Source organism: Malaclemys terrapin, chromosome 3 (assembly GCF_027887155.1).
Source record: "Malaclemys terrapin pileata isolate rMalTer1 chromosome 3, rMalTer1.hap1, whole genome shotgun sequence".
NCBI lineage: Eukaryota > Metazoa > Chordata > Testudines > Emydidae > Malaclemys > Malaclemys terrapin.
The window spans coordinates 127,135,844-127,152,952 of NC_071507.1; the positions used below are offsets into that span (position 1 = coordinate 127,135,844).

At 39.8% G+C, this 17,109-nt stretch overlaps 1 protein-coding gene across 1 annotated transcript in view; it reads left to right on the top strand.

The window, feature by feature from the left end:
* The window catches only part of SEC63 (SEC63 homolog, protein translocation regulator), a 121,384-nt gene extending 106,510 nt beyond the window's left edge, over nucleotides 1–14,874 (top strand). The window contains exons 19-21 of the mRNA XM_054022238.1: nucleotides 5,496–5,594; nucleotides 7,292–7,396; nucleotides 13,760–14,874. Coding sequence (XP_053878213.1) covers nucleotides 5,496–5,594; nucleotides 7,292–7,396; nucleotides 13,760–13,903 — 348 coding nt within the window. The 3' untranslated portion in view covers nucleotides 13,904–14,874. The remainder of the gene's footprint in view (nucleotides 1–5,495; nucleotides 5,595–7,291; nucleotides 7,397–13,759) is intronic.
* The last annotated feature ends 2,235 nt before the right edge of the window (nucleotides 14,875–17,109 follow it).

Below are 17,109 nucleotides of genomic sequence, written 5' to 3' on the forward strand. Positions count from 1 at the left end.
TATTAGCGTAAGGGATCATCCAAACACTGTTTTTGAAAACCCAGTTTCAGTGAGTAAAATTTGAACAAAGAACTGGGTTTCCAAAAATGTAACTTTCTATGATTCCTTAACAAATAAGGGATCATCATCAAAGGGACCATTTGGTCTTAAGGAACTCAAAAGTGTGGGCACAGCAGAACCATAAAATGGGAAATTGGGTATTGTTGGGTTAAAAGCACTCTCCATGCCAGTTACTAAGCTTAGCTGATTTTTAAAGCTTTTAATAAGAAAAATTTAGGACAACTAAGCATAAAGCAGTTAGATGAGAATAGCATAAAGATCAGTTTTTCAGTCCCGGGGCATAGGTAGGCTTTCTGTCATCATTAGATCCATGCTGGTCCATTCTGGTGTAAGTCCTGTGTTGCTCCACCCCCATTTATTAACCGCACACCATTTATACATTGTCTCATAACATTGCACAGGTTCAAATTATCAAAACTACCTCAATTATAAACATTTAATTTAAAATCTATTTTTAATACCTTTTTACTTATTCTGCTAAAACTCCAATTGATCCCTCATATCTATTTTTTTTAAGCATTGTTTCAATGTATTCATTATTTCTTACAACAGTTATCTTGTTATTTATTTGCTTTTTATGGCCTTGGAGTTGCTGATTAGTTCTGCCCAGTCAGTGTTTATCCTCCCTACTCTGTCTTGCTAGTAAATTACACATTGTATGGTTCGCTTCATCCTGTTATCCACAAATATCAAGAATCTGCTGCAGATAAGACACAAAACAACTTTTTCATTTTTTTCCAACCTTTGAAAGCTGTGTCAAGAAGTCACATACAGAAAGCAGAATAATTCCCTTTTACGCTTTCTTTTGACACTGTTAAATATATGTATACTTCTCTAATGTTGTTTAATATACATTTGTCTAACACAGTTCATTATACATTTCTTTATAGCACCTTCTCCTCCTGTGACATACGTGGAGGGGAAAGAAATGGAGCCATCTGCTCCTTCTTTCACTCCCACCATACTCCCCTACAGCTACACCCCTCCCGCCCTGCATCACCCAACAATTCCCGTTCCATCAGTGGCTCCCCTTCCCTGTACTGCTTCCTGATCAGTGGAAGGAACCCAGAACTCCCCTTGATCCTCTTGCTGCCCCCATCATTAGGGAAGGAACTTCAGGGTCACCTTTCCCCCTCAATGCTGCTTCTTCTAGGGGGGAAATGGAGGTCAGAGCAGTGCAGGATAGTGTGGGGAGGAAAGGAACATGGTCAGAGTTGTACAGTGTAGGATGTAGGGGGGGCTTCAGTTCTGCCTCCCACATCCATGTGTCCAAACCATTACTGTCCACTCTTTAAAATACACCCCCGCTGACTCCATGTCAGTGGCTGCACTGTTCCTTTATCTTCTGCCCAGCTCCTCAACCTTTGAGGCCCCTGTCGATGCCCACTCCTCCATTGCTGGGGAGGGAGGACTGGGCTGTCTGGGTTGGCAGAGAGATGAGCTGATTCATGGGCATTGAAGTCACTAACATGCAGACAATGTCTTCTGTGTTCTATATAATCATTTCCAAGGAGCCAGCGGCAGTGGAATGGGGAGAACTGAGCTTTAAAACATAGGGATACTGAGAAGTTATTTTAAATAAAAATAGGAAATTAACTGTCCAAAATGTTTAATTCAGACTTGAGGTTGTCCAGTGATGCCTAGTGCCGTTTCAGAACATCAAGTTACCAACGCTCAAATCTCTGAAAACTAGCAAATGGAGAGTAACGATACACATTACTTCCATAACACAACCTTAACTCTGCCCTCTTCAGGTGATGCCCCAACACATCAATAGCACATATTAGTACCCTACTCTTACAATTGCTACAAATAGTGTGGATACAGACTGCACTGGATACTGAGCACAAAACAAAACTTGTGTTAGAGCAAGGTGTAGTGAACAGGAGCTGTCTAAACTCAAAACCTGAGCCTGCACAAATCACCCCAAAGTTGCTAAATGTTACCACCCCATCACCATTGCCAGGAGTATTCCTTCTGAGACATTGCTTTCACTTACCCCACTCACTGTTCACAGGAGATCGCAGTCATGTATGCAATTGGACTGCTGAAAATCCCCATGATGAGAAGTCACTGCTACTGACTCACCTACAGAACAGAACATTGGCATACTTGATCCCTTGAGGTACACATGCACCTCTCCTCATATCACAGTTACAAGTCTTCCAACTCCAACTAATCTATCCACCATTCAGTGCACCTACATCTAACACATATGCATCCAAAGAAGTGGGCTGTAGCCCACGAAAGCTTATGCTCTAATAAATTTGTTAGTCTCTAAGGTGCCACAAGTACTCCTGTTCTTTTTACATCTAACACAGTGAATGTAGCTGGAGTGTGTCCAGATAAATGCTGCAAATCAAATCTGAAGTTTAGTGCAAACAATGACGCCTCATAGTCCTTCATGTGCTACTTATGGCACTACCTTTACTGAACAATTCCCAGTTGTTATTGCCAGCTCAAGGGGAAGAGTTCAGGTTACATTGTGGGGGATGGCATATATTTTAACTCTGTATTTCCTGGCTTTCAGAGGTTTGAGCGTGACTGAACACAACATTCTAAAAGGTCATGAGTCAGCACTGAGCAAACTTAACTCTGCTTTAACAAACTTCTTGGGCAGCTAATTAATTTTGTTTGCCAGGGCTGTATCTTCAGTTTATACATATTCCTAAATAAATAAATCTCTTCTGTTCCCTCAATCATAGATCCAAGAACTGCACAGATTGTGGCTTTGACATTTTTAGGTAGAATTATGCCCCAGTATTCCAGCTCCATGAACATACTGGTTTCCTGGCATGCCTGCACTTGTACCCATCTGTTAAAAGGCATTTTGCCCACTGCATAGTAGCCTGCCAGGTTCAAGTAGGCATACACTGTCGAGTCCAACCAATAATCGGTTTGGAAAGAATAGGAAGGTGACACCTCTCCTGCAAGATTATCCCTCTGTGACAAACAATACCAAATTAGGATTGCATGTTTAATTACAAGGAGTTGTATCTGTTGACCCCTGTGAAAGTTATAGCAATGAACGGCTCCTGATTTTTTTTTTCCTGTTACCATAATTGTCAAAAATTGTTTTTAACACCAACTTTGTGGCATAATCCATGCCCTGACAACTGTATCTATTGCTCAACTGTATGTTAGAATGTAAGGGAAAGAGGTACAACATGTAAAAGGTCAGGATGGTAATTGGCCACCTCCATAAATATTTGAACACAGTATTACAATGCAATACTTAAAATATTCATTGGAGCAGAGATTGGAATCCAACTCTTGCCGCTCACAGGTGAGTGCCCTAAGCCTATAGAGTCATTCTCGCTCTTTCTGGACCATTGTATATAAAGTATTTCCTACAAGGTAGAGTAGCTTCAACAGGAGTTACTGAGAATGAGCCATCCCTAGAATACCCCATATCTCAGTGGTTAGGGTACTATCCTGGGAGGTGGGAGACCCAAGTTCAAGTCCCTGTTCCGCATCAAATAGAGTGGGCATTTGAACCTGGGAGTTCTGCATCCCAGAAGAGCTTTCTAACCACTGGGCTATTGGTCATAAGGGGGGACCTCCCCCTTCTTCTATGTTTTGTGAAAGGTGCTGAAGTCCCTTGTCAATCTAGGCTGAAAAATCAAAACATTTCATTTAATAAATATCAAAATGAACTATTTTGACATTTCCTGACTTTTTTTCTCGACTGAAAACAACTAATCAAAATTGACACAAATTCTCAAAATATTTTGGTTGATCCAAATCTGCATTTGTCAATGAAGAATTTTGGCTGAAAATTTTTGCCCATCTCTACTGTGTTTCTCATAATTCATAGTGCGTACTTGGCTCGCGCTTTAGTTATCCATTGCTGCATAGCTGCCACTGACTCTCATACACTTAAATGCAAATTTCTTCTGCATAGGATCCTTCTTCCCTATTGAAAATTATTTAAAAATAGTAATCTGATCTCGAATTTTAATTATTAAAATTAAAAATCAATCTGTCCTCAATATCCACATGTGACAACATGCACATAGGAAACGTAATAAAAAATTAGTATTTTTTAAACTTATAGCAACAATCTAAACGTTTAAAAATCAGTTTATGCATAAGTTCCTGCATGTCCTGTCTTCAGTGACTGGCCCATTAAACACACAAAGCTGTGCTCCTATCGAGTGGAAATGCAGGCGCTTTCCCACTGATTGATATACTATAAAAATGGAAAATTAATATGTCAAGTTAATTTCACATTCCCCTCACCTTGAGCTGATCAATGCAAAATAGATTTTGTGCTAATCAGCTTTAGTGTTCAGTAGTGTGATAGGAATACAGGATTTCTATTGGTGGTAGTAAATAGATTCTGCTATTTATTCCATGTGTGTGTATTAGTGGGATTTCTGTGATTTACTAGTCTTAAATTAGTCGCTTTAAAAAGTAAAAGATGATAACTTGTAATGACTGTAATTTTGTAACTTAAATTGCAATTTAATTAATTGATTACTGTGCAATCCTGTAGGCTTCTGAAATATTTGCAAGCAAAAAATGTAGGTAAAATACTAGTTGGGGTTGAAAGTATTTCAGTGAAGTCCAGACATCATTTCACATTCTACACATCATTAATAAAAAATGTCTCCCACCTATGGAGGTAGTCAAGTGTTGCTAGAGGTTCCAAGCCTAAGCCCTGCCCTTCAGCGTGGACCACCAGAAAAGTTCCTTCAAAGCTGTAGAAACACTCCAGCAACCATTTATTAGCATTGAAACAACTTTCAAGTAACGTATTAATTAACCATAAGGCAACAATATGTCTAAGTCTCCCTCTAGAGAGAGATTTCAATTTGTTGCGTATTGTATTGCGACTGTTTACCAGACCACCAGCCTGAACTGAATGAGGAAAAAAGTTGCTTACAGAAACTGGCATTCTGGTTTCTCCCGACCATTTTGTTTTATAACCTAAACAAAGACTATATGCCTTCCCCTCTGTTTTCTCCAGTATAGTCCCTCGAGTGGGCTGCGTATGCTCCATGTTTACACTACAGCGGCATAGCTATGGTGCTGCAGTTGTGCCTCTGTAGCACCAAAGAGTAGACGCTTCCTGCATCAATGGAAGGGGTTTTTCCATCGATGTAGTTAATCCATCTCTCCAAGTAGTGGTGGCTAGGTTGCCAGAGGCATTCTTATCTACCCTAGAGGTTAAGTCAGCCTAACTGTGGCACTCAGGGTGTGAAACTTTTAATAGCTCTGAGCGATGTAACTAGGTCAATGTAATTTTTAAGTGTAGACCAGGCATCAGTAACCGCTTCCTCTTCAATGTGCAGTATGTACTGTAAGTTTTTAACTCTTACAAGGTAGTTTATTCTTAATTTATTACAGTGCAGATATAAATATATTATGGTATACCAGGCCTTATAAAATGTTACCTCTACTTTCTAGTCTTTCATATTGTTTTTTAACAGGAAAAACAAGAATGGTGGTGGCTGTATATTGCAGATCGGAAGGATCAGACATTAGTATCTATGCCATATCATGTGTGTACACTAAAAGATAGAGAAGAGGTAACGTATTTGTAGATTTGAGTATCAAACACTTAATTTTAAATATTTATAAAATACTTTGAAGTGATTTACATTCAATATTAGTATAATTACATAGCATATTCTGAACTGTAATGCTGTGTTTCCATAATCTTTTTTTCTTAGGTAGAGAGAGACTAGATATAGTTTGTCTTCATCTGACTGATAAAAGTAGAACAGGATCTTTTATTACTGTAAAACTTCGTGGAGGGGAATAACTTTTGAGCAGTTTTATTCTGGCTTCTTCTCTTTCCAAAACTGAGGTTGAAAAAGGAGAGTTTGGCAAGGAGGAACTGTGATTGATTCTGGCATGAAAAGTTGATGGCCAGCAGGATTCATGTGCATAGATAGCTTTTGAATAAAACTGTTTAACCGTAGGACAGCTAATATTGATAACTTCTCTGTAAAACAGAGATTTAGTGAATTAATAACCTCAGCAGGTGGTGTTGGATGTTGATATTCCATAATGTTATATTATTGTTATACTTCTGTAGAAAAATTAAAAGTTGAAATATTCTTCTTGGAAGGCTATAGTGTTATAAAATAGAACTGTTACATGAAAAGAATCATGTAAGACAAATTACTTACTGTCATCTGTGTGGTTTTTGATATCTCAGAGCATGGAGGGCGGTTTGGTATGTTAGGGCTGACCTGATTTCTAAGGTCAGAAAAGGGCATGTGAATGTTCTGTTACTTTGTTATACTACATGGGTTAATCTAGCAATGATTTAAGTCATTATAAAGTAGTTCTGAAAATGCTGTTTTGCTTTTTTTTATTGCTTACATCAGTTCATCCTACAGATTTCACAGAACTTTGTTTTTTCAACTAGATTTTATTTATTATTGGAAATAAAACTTAAATGAGATTTTTTTCAGGTTTGTTTGCCCATACTACCAAAGGCAAAGCTAGATAGTAAGTGCAAAAATCATCCAAGTTAAGCAGTTATATGCAGTTCAGCTCCCCCTGTGTTTACTTTTACCTTTTTTGTTTTTCTGGGACTTCTGAGCAAATTCCCACTGCCACAGAAATATCTACTTGTCGTTGCAATTATTGATAGTTGCTTTTTAGTTGTTAAAAAATAGAATTGTAAAATTTCTTTCATCACTTGAAATTGCATTAATTCCTCCCTATTAACATCCTATTGAACGTTTAATCCTTTCACGCTGCATACAAGAAATAAGTGCTGCATTTTTACTTAACTATATTGCTAATTAAACTGCAGTATGATATAGCAATAGTGATAAGGTACATGAAATACTTTCCACAGACTAGCTATTAATCTCTAATTTTACTATCCTTTTTTTATCTTCAGAAGTACAAAATAACTTTTTTTCTAAAACTTTTAAAAAAAATTTAGGGTCACTTTTCCAGGACAACAAATAGTAAAAATGTGATGTAGTGGTAAAATTAATCCTTTGCTCCAGCTATTGTGCTTAGATATCCCCTCTCTTTGGTACCTATTTGTGGTTATTAGCACGTATCTCATGCATGTATTTTACTATGCTGTGGCTTGTGGACAAAGTAGCACCCTTAAGTAACTTAACTAAAAATTAATCACTATTATTTTGTGATGTGTACTGCATGTCAAAGTACAGAAGCCAATTATAAGTTGTTCACACACATCCTTCGAAGGTCTGCTCAGAATAAAAAAACATGTGGAATTAATTGTGTTTTCTAGGTAGAACTGAAGTTTCCTGCACCAGGCAAACCTGGAAACTACCAGTACACGGTTTATTTAAGATCGGATTCGTTTATGGGTTTGGACCAGGTTAAACCATTGAAGGTGATATTTTAACACTAGTAGATTTCTTGCTGTAAATCACCTAGTACTGATGTTAATGTGCACATAGCCAGGCAGAAGTGAGGCAGCATGAAAACACGGTCTTTCAGGTTTAGATTCAACAGTTGTAAGACTTAAGATTTCAAATCTGAACAATCCTTTAGTGTAAATTACTTGCCTGATATAGAAATGCTAATATAGACTCTCTTTCACATTTAAAACAACATTATGAATCACACTCAGTTTTTTTCAGGAAATACCAGGCATGTGGTCACAAACAGCAATTTCATTTTATTAAAAAGAACAAGGAGTACTTGTGGCACCTTAGAGAATAACAAATTTATTTGTGCATAAGCTTTCGTGGGCTAATAAAACCACTTCATCAGATGCATGCAGTGGAAACCACAGTAGGAAGATATATATCTACACAGAGAACATGGAAAAAATGGGTGTTGCCATACCAACTCTAATGAGACTAATCAATTAAGGTGGGCTGTTATCTGCAGGAAAAAAAAACGTTTGTAGTGATAATCAGGATGGACCATTTCAAACAGTTGACAAGAAGGTGTGAGTAACAGCAGAGGAAAATTTAGCATTGGGAAATAGTTTTTCCTTTGTGTAATGACCCATCCACTCCCACTCTTTATTCAAGCCTAATTTAATGGTGTCCAATTTGCAAATTAATTCCAGTTCTGCAGTTTCTTGTTGGAGTGTGTTTTTGAAGTTTTTTGTTGGAGAGTTGCAACTTTTAGGTCTGTAATTGAGTAACCAGGGAGGTTGAAGTGTTCTCCGACTGGTTTTTGAATGTTGTAATTCTTGATGTCTGATTTGTGTCCATTTATTCTTTTGCATAGAGACTGTCCAGTTTGGCCAATATACATGGCAGAGGGGCATTGTTGGCACATGATGGCATATATCACATTGGTAGATGTGCAGGTGAACGAGCCTCTGATAGTGTGGCTGATGTCATTAGGTCCTATGATGGTGTCCCTTGAATAGATATGTGGACAGAGTTGGCAACGGGCTTTGTTGCAAGGATAGGTTCCTGGGTTAGTTGTTTTTGTTGTGTGGTGTGTGGTTGCTGGTGAGTATTTGCTTCAGGTTGGGGGGGCTGTCTGTAAGCGAGGACTGGCCTGTCTCCCAAGATCTGTGAGAGTGAGGGATCGTCCTTCAGGATGGGTTGTAGATCCTTGATGATGCGCTGGAGAGGTTTTAGTTGAGGGCTGAAGGTGACGGCTAGTGGCATTCTGTTACTTTCTTTGTTGGGCCTGTCCTGGAGTAGGTGACTTCTGGGTACTCTTCTGGCTATGTCAATCTGTTTCTTCACTTCAGCAGGTGGGTATTGTAGTTTTAAGAATGCTTGATAGAGATCTTGTAGGTGTTTGTCTCTGTCTGAGGGATTGGAGCAAATGCGGTTGTATCTTAGAGCTTGGATGTAGACAATGGATCGTGTGATGTTGTCTGGATGAAAGCTGGAGGCATGTAGGTAAATATAGCGGTCAGTAGGTTTCCGGTATAGGGTGGTGTTTATGTGACCATCGCTTATTAGCACTGTAGTGTTCAGGAAGTGGATTTCTTGTGTGGATTGATCCAGGCTAAGGTTGATGGTGGGATGGAAATTGTTGAAATCATAGTGGAATTCCTCAAGGGCTTCTTTTCCATGGATCCAGATGATGAAGAGGTCATCAATGTAGCGCAAGTAGAGTAGGGGCGTAAGGGGACGAGAGCTGAGGAAGCGTTGTTCTAAGTCAGCCATAAAAATGTTGGTGCCATGCGGGTACCCATAGCAGTGCCGCTGACTTGAAGGTATACTGCGAATAGGAAACGTAGGGTAGTGGTGGTCGGAGACTCTCTGCTGAGGGGGACGGAGGCGCCCATCTGTCGCCCTGACATTTCATCTCGGGAGGTATGCTGCCTGCCGGGGGCCCGTATCCGAGACGTTACGGAGGCATTGTCGAGGATTATCCGGCCCTCTGACTACTACCCCATGCTACTCATCCATGTGGGCACAAATGATACTGCGCGGTGTGACACTGAGCGGATCAAGAGTGACTACAGGGCTCTGGGAGTACGGGTGAAGGAGTTTGGAGCGCAGGTGGTATTCTCTTCAATTCTTCCTGTCAAAGGTAGGGGCCCGGGCAGAGACAGATGCATCATGGAGGTGAATGCCTGGCTGCGAAGATGGTGTCGCCAGGAGGGCTTTGGCTTCCTAGACCACGGGATGCTATTCGAGGAAGGACTGCTAGGCAGAGATGGCGTTCACCTTTCGAGGAGAGGAAAGACCCTATTCGGACACAGACTGGCTAACCTAGTGAGGAGGGCTTTAAACTAGGTTCGACGGGGACAGGTGAGCAAAGCCCACAGGTAAGTGGGGAACATGGAGACCGGGGAGATGGGTCGGAAACGAGAGGGAGTGTGGGCTATATTGGCAGAGAGAAAGGAGAGTCAGGACAAAACTGGGAGGAAAGATCAAACCAGTATCTTAGATGCCTATATACAAATGCGAGAAGTATGGGGAATAAGCAGGAAGAACTGGAAGTGCTAATAAATAAATACAACTGTGACATTGTTGGCATCACTGAAACTTGGTGGGATAATACACATGATTGGAATGTTGGTGTGGATGGGTACAGCTTGCTCAGGAAGGATAGACGGGAAAAAGGGAGGAGGTGTTGCCTTATATATTAAAAATGTACACACTTGGACTGAGGTAGAGATGGACATAGGAGACGGAAGTGTTGAGAGTCTCTGGGTTAGGCTTAAAGGGGCAAAAAACAAGGGAGATGTCATGCTAGGAGTCTACTACAGGCCACCTAACCAGGTGGAAGAGGTGGATGAGGCTTTTTTCAAGCAACTAACAAAATCATCCAAAGCCCAAGATTTGGTGGTGATGGGGGACTTCAACTATCCGGATATATGTTGGGAAAATAACACAGCGGGGCACAGACTATCCAACAAATTCTTGGACTGCATTGGAGACAACTTTTTATTTCAGAAGGTTGAAAAAGCTACTAGGGGGGAAGCTGTTCTAGACTTGATTTTAACAAATAGGGAGGAACTCGTTGAGAATGTGAAAGTAGAAGGCAGCCTGGGTGAAAGTGATCATGAAATCATAGAGTTTGCAATTCTAAGGAAGGGTAGAAGGGAGAACAGCAAAATAGAGACAATGGATTTCAGGAAGGCAGATTTTGGGAAGCTCAGAGAGCTGATAGGTAAGGTCCCATGGGAATCAAGACTGAGGGGAAAAACATCTGAGGAGAGTTGGCAGTTTTTCAAAGGGACACTATTAAGGGCCCAAAAGCAAGCTATTCCGCTGGTTAGGAAAGATAGAAAATGTGGCAAAAGACCACCTTGGCTTAACCACGAGATCTTGCACGATCTAAAAAATAAAAAGGAGTCATATAAAAAATGGAAACTAGGACAGATTACAAAGGATGAATATAGGCAAACAACACAGGAATGCAGGGGCAAGATTAGAAAGGCAAAGGCACAAAATGAGCTCAAACTAGCTACGGGAATAAAAGGAAACAAGAAGACTTTTTATCAATACATTAGAAGCAAGAGGAAGACCAAAGACAGGGTAGGCCCACTGCTTAGTGAAGAGGGAGAAACAGTAACAGGAAACTTGGAAATGGCGGAGATGCTTAATGACTTCTTTATTTCGGTCTTCACCGAGAAGTCTGAAGGAATGCCTAACATAGTGAATGCTAATGGGAAGGGGGTAGGTTTAGCGGATAAAATAAAAAAAGAACAAGTTAAAAATCACTTAGAAAAGTTAGATGCCTGCAAGTCACCTGGGCCTGATGAAATGCATCCTAGAATACTCAAGGAGCTAATAGAGGAGGTATCTGAGCCTCTAGCTATTATCTTTGGAAAGTCATGGGAGACGGGAGAGATTCCAGAAGACTGGAAAAGGACAAATATAGTGCCCATCTATAAAAAGGGAAATAAAAACAACCCAGGAAACTACAGACCAGTTAGTTTAACTCCTGTGCCAGGGAAGATAATGGAGCAAGTAATTAAGGAAATCATCTGCAAACACTTGGAAGGTGGTAAGGTGATCGGGAACAGCCAGCATGGATTTGTGAAGAACAAATCATGTCAAACCAATCTGATAGCTTTCTTTGATAGGATAACGAGCCTTGTGGATAAGGGTGAAGCGGTGGATGTGGTATACCTAGACTTTAGTAAGGCATTTGATACGGCCTCGCATGATTTTCTTATCGATAAACTAGGCAAATACAATTTAGATGGGGCTACTATAAGGTGGGTGCATAACTGGCTGGATAACCGTACTCAGAGAGTTGTTATTAATGGTTCCCAATCCTGCTGGAAAGGCGTAACGAGTGGGGTTCCGCAGGGGTCTGTATTGGGACCGGCTCTGTTCAATATCTTCATCAACGACTTAGATATTGGCATAGAAAGTACGCTTATTAAGTTTGCGGATGATACCAAACTGGGAGGGATTGCAACTACTTTGGAGGACAGGGTCATAATTCAAAATGATCTGGACAAATTGGAGAAATGGGCTGAGGTAAACAGGATGAAGTTTAACAAAGACAAATGCAAAGTGCTCCACTTAGGAAGGAAAAATCAATTTCACACATACAGAATGGGAAAAGACTGTCTAGGAAGGAGTACGGCAGAAAGGGATCTAGGGGTTATAGTGGACCACAAGCTAAATATGAGTCAACAGTGTGATGCTGTTGCAAAAAAAGCAAACATGATTCTGGGATGCATTAACAGGTGTGTTGTGAGCAAGACACGAGAAGTCATTCTTCCGCTCTACTCTGCTCTGGTTAGGCCTCAGCTGGAGTATTGTGTCCAGTTCTGGGCACCGCATTTTAAAAAAGATGTGGAGAAATTGGAAAGGGTCCAAAGAAGAGCAACAAGAATGATTAAAGGTCTTGAGAACATGACCTATGAAGGAAGGCTGAAAGAACTGGGTTTGTTTAGTTTGGAAAAGAGAAGACTGAGAGGGGACATGATAGCAGTTTTCAGGTATCTAAAAGGGTGTCATAAGGAGGAGGGAGAGAACTTGTTCACCTTAGCCTCTAAGGATAGAACCAGAAACAATGGGTTTAAACTGCAGCAAGGGAGGTCTAGGTTGGACATTAGGAAAAAGTTCCTAACTGTCAGGGTGGTTAAACACTGGAACAAATTGCCTAGGGAGGTTGTGGAATCTCCGTCTCTGGAGATATTTAAGAGTAGGTTAGATAAATGTCTATCAGGGATGGTCTAGACAGTATTTGGTCCTGCCATGCGGGCAGGGGACTGGACTCGATGACCTCTCGAGGTCCCTTCCAGTCCTATAATCTATGAATCTATGAATTGTCCCCAAATGGGAAATAGTTGTGGGTGAGGACAAAGTCACAAAGTTCAGCCACCAGGTTTGCCGTGACATTATTGGGGATACTGTTCATGTTGGCTTGTAGTCCATCTTTGTGTGGAATGTTGATGTAGAGCAGTGGTTCTCAAACTTTTGTACTGGTGACCCCTTTCACATCGCAAGCCTCTGAGTGCAACGCCCCTAATAAATTAAAAACACTTTTTTATATATTTAACACCATTAAAAGTGCTGGAGGCAAAGCAGGGTTGGGGTGGAGGCTGACAGCTCGCAACCCCCCAGGTAATAACCTCACGACCCCCTGAGGGGTCCCAACCCCCAGTTTGAGAACCCCTGATGTAGAGAGCTTCTACATCCATAGTGGCCAGGATGGTGTTTTCTGGAAGATCACCATTCCCCTACTGTTACTCACACCTTCTTGTCAGCTGTTTGAAATGGGCCATCCTGATTATCACTATAAAAGTTTTTTTTTCTCCTGCTAACAGTCCACCTTAATTGATTAGTCCCGTTAGAGTTGGTATGGCAACACACATTTTTTCATGGTGTGTGTGTGTGTGTGTATATATATAAAAATTTCCACTGCATGTATCTGATGAAGTGGATTTTAGCCCACAAAAGCTTATGCCCAAATAAATTTGTTAGTTTCTAAGGTGCCACAAGTACTCCTCGTTCTTTTTGCTGATACAGACTAACATGGCTACCACCCTGAAACCTGTTCGTTTTATTAGTCACCCAGTGTCTGATAAGTTTGTATATGTATTTAAATATACAGATGTGCTTTTGTCGTTGGGGATTTCCCCCACAATTCAGATAGTAAAGAATATTCTTTTTCAAAATGTAGACACTCAAAATCAATGAGAAATTCTAACACACTGCACTCCCCAAAACCAACTTGTTTACAGTTTTGTGTGGTATAAGAAGCAGACGATCATTTTTCAGGCTTTTCTGATTGAATGAGACACAACAAATACCCATCACCTTTTTTCTTCTTTCTCTCTCTGCCCAACCACTCTGTGCAGCTGGAAGTTCATGAAGCTAAACCAGTGCCAGAAAATCATCCACAATGGGATACAGCAATAGAGGGTGATGAGGATCAGGAAGACAGCGAGGGCTTTGAAGATAGCTTTGAGGAAGAAGAGGAGGAGGAAGAGGATGATGATTAAACAGTACTATTAATTAACTACAACATTTGCACACACTGCAAACTTTTGGTCTGACTGTGGAACTGTACAATAAACAAGAAACACAGTGCAAAAGCATTGAGAAGCCTGAGTTTAGTTTCTCTTTACCAAATGTGAGTGCATTATGTAACTTCTCAGTGAAGGTCAAACAAATGTTATGATTGGTACAACGTGGAAGATGCTTATGGCTTGCTACAGCCATTAAATGCAGGATGGTGCATTTATTTCAATTGAAAATAAAATCTTTTTTATTATAAATGTCCAAAAGCGTGGGCTATGTATTGTCTGATCAATTTAGGGTCCAATAAAATAAAAGGTACTGTTAGCTAGGAGCAATCTTTAAATCAATTTTTCTGCATTAGGAATTTATTTTGGAAAATGTTTAGGTATGATTTACATCTCAAGTCTCTGTTGATTGAAACTACATCTGCTCAAGTTTCAATCTTTGTAAATTCTGTGATACTTATTTGATATTTTGCAGTGATACAGCTCAAATCAGAGCTTTAAATTTTCTGTTTTTCTTATCTTGGTCATCACAAGTTGGCATCTGGGCACATTTCATGTAGTCTTGGGGGCTGCCTTTTAGGACACTACTGCCTTTTCTTCATTGCCCAGAATTATCATGCAGATTATGAACACTTCTTGACAAGGTCATAAGATGTTATTAAATTAATGGCTTAAAACATTTTTAAGCCTGTACTTCAGCAGATCAGTGCAGGATCTGATTCTTTTGATAAACTATGTCTAAAAATGAGTGTGGAACCATACGTTACACAAAGTTGGTAGCTTATATGTAATACCTTTTGTAAAAGGTTCACTCTGAAAGTTGAAATACATTCTTAATTCTTATCTACCTGACACTGTCGGAAAACTTTTAAGGAAAAAATAGTGTGCAAAGGAGGCATGTTTTGTATCAGTTTTGAATTCCTAACAATAAACTGGACAAAATTTGATGACTCTTTGCATTTGTAATAGTGTGCATCCCTTTCTTTTTTATCCCTGCCACAGGGCTGAATGGGGTCAGTAACATGGAAACACACTCTTTATTTTCCAAGCAAATATTTACTTAAGGTGTGGGGCACCCTACATGGCTGCTAAGGTAGCAGGTATTTCTTCACAGCTCAAGCAAAGTGCTTATAGTTTTCCCATCCCAATATAACCAGTAAAGGTACTCTGTATAAATATGATTACAAATGTCAATCATGTAAAAAGAGATGTATTTCCATTACTAAGTGTTGAACTACAAGACTACAGTACCATAATACAGATGGTGACAAATACAAGTTTGTCCTACAGGGAAATTTCCACCCTACGGAAGCCACCCAAAGGCCAAAATAGCTGCTCGCTAATTTGTGATCTGGTTTATTAAAAAGGGTTGTTATTTTAAACGCAAATTTACATTGATATATTCTTTGTAAAATTTAAAAATCCTAAATGTGAATATAGTATCTCTTCTGGAGTATAGCACTTCATGAAGAAAAACAGTCATTTGCTTATGTAGCAGCAGCAGTGAGGTAGCTGCTTAACAGATAAGTATGAAGATTGGACTCCTGCGTGAAAGCCTGTTTCAGTTTAAATGGCTTGTCACCTTTTAACACCAGTGGTGAGCATTCCTTTGTACTTTGTAGTTTGTATGGTTTGGGATTAATTTTATTGTCTACTGCATTATGCAAATAGGTGATGCAATAATTCTTTCACAGAGAATTCCAGTAATTTGAACTGTGAAACAGACATTCCACTGTTGAAAGAAATGGGAGGAGAGGAATCAGACCTACCATATCAAATAAAGCAAAATTAAAAATGTTAAACTTTAATTTAGTTATGTTAACTGCACCTGGAAAAACAATTTATTGTAACTTTTCATTGTGCTTAAAATGCAGGAGGTGGTTTGGAGAATCTGGGATAGGTGATATATTCCTTTATGCTAATATTTAGGCACTTAATTTCCTGACATTGGGAACTACGAGGCGCTTAGCACTTCTGAAAATCACTTCCCTACTTTTAAAAAACTTGAGTTTATTATCTTCCAAGGCCTAACACACAGAGAAGAAAAGTTTGCATTAAGAGAAAATAAATCATTAAACTCTGATCCAACCACCAAGCATATTTACTTGAAGTTGATAATATGGAAGCATTGGGAGTACTTGGAAAATTAGAACCTACAAACCAGGTTGAATTCTGTATTTATAAAAGAAAAGTCAAATACCTAAAACTGTCTTTGAGTAAAAGATTGGTCTAAATGTATCTACGTTGAATGAAGATAACGTGATAACTAATGCCAAGAAAACGAGCAATGGTCAAAATGGTCACTTCACAGTTTGAAGCAGAAATAGATATTTTAGGAGATGATAGATTTGGAATATGTTGCCAAATAGATTATCTAGACTCAATAAATTTTTCAGGCAACTGCAGAAAAATGACACCACGAAGAAGCATAAAATAGCATTTGAGCAGTTAAAAACACTGATCACCAATCCATGTTTTTATAAAAAACACTATTCTATCAGTTGCATTGTCACTAGTTGATCCATCTAAAGCAATGTGGGCCTGATACCATGCTCGCTGACGTAGAAAGACACCTCTGATGTTTTCAATTGGTTTTGAATCAAGCCATGTGGGCATTTTTAGTGAAATGCCAAAAAAGGTACAAAAGCTACACCCAAATTTGATACAGGCAATAAATAACCTTTTGTCTAAACACGGTAACAAGTGCCATCCTTTATAAAATTGTACAGGAGTGAGAAGTGGTGGGAAGTGTGTGTTCATTGTAACATGCACCTTGCTGGTGCATTAGAGGCAGTAGGCATGAAATTCATTTCATCCTCTCAAACCGTGACTCAATGGACTTTATGCAGTTGAAGAACAAGGGGTTGGAGAAGTGGAATCCCCCTGCTGCTACAATCAGCCTGGTACTAGGATGCTTTAGGTTATTCCTATGTCACTTGTACAATTACTTACTGCATACAAGGAAACACGGATCTTCTGGCCCCTCCCGTGGGCTGGCACAGACACACCTTTATCTCCCTCCTGCACACAGGAATTGCAGATCTCCTCCCACCTTGTAGGGTTGTTCCCCTGGCAGCCTTCCTGGGCATCTCCACTGGAGGATGAAGAAGTGAACAACTTGCACTGGCACTTTGCACTAGGGTGTATTTCACCATGGAATATCACAGCATTCAGTGACCAAA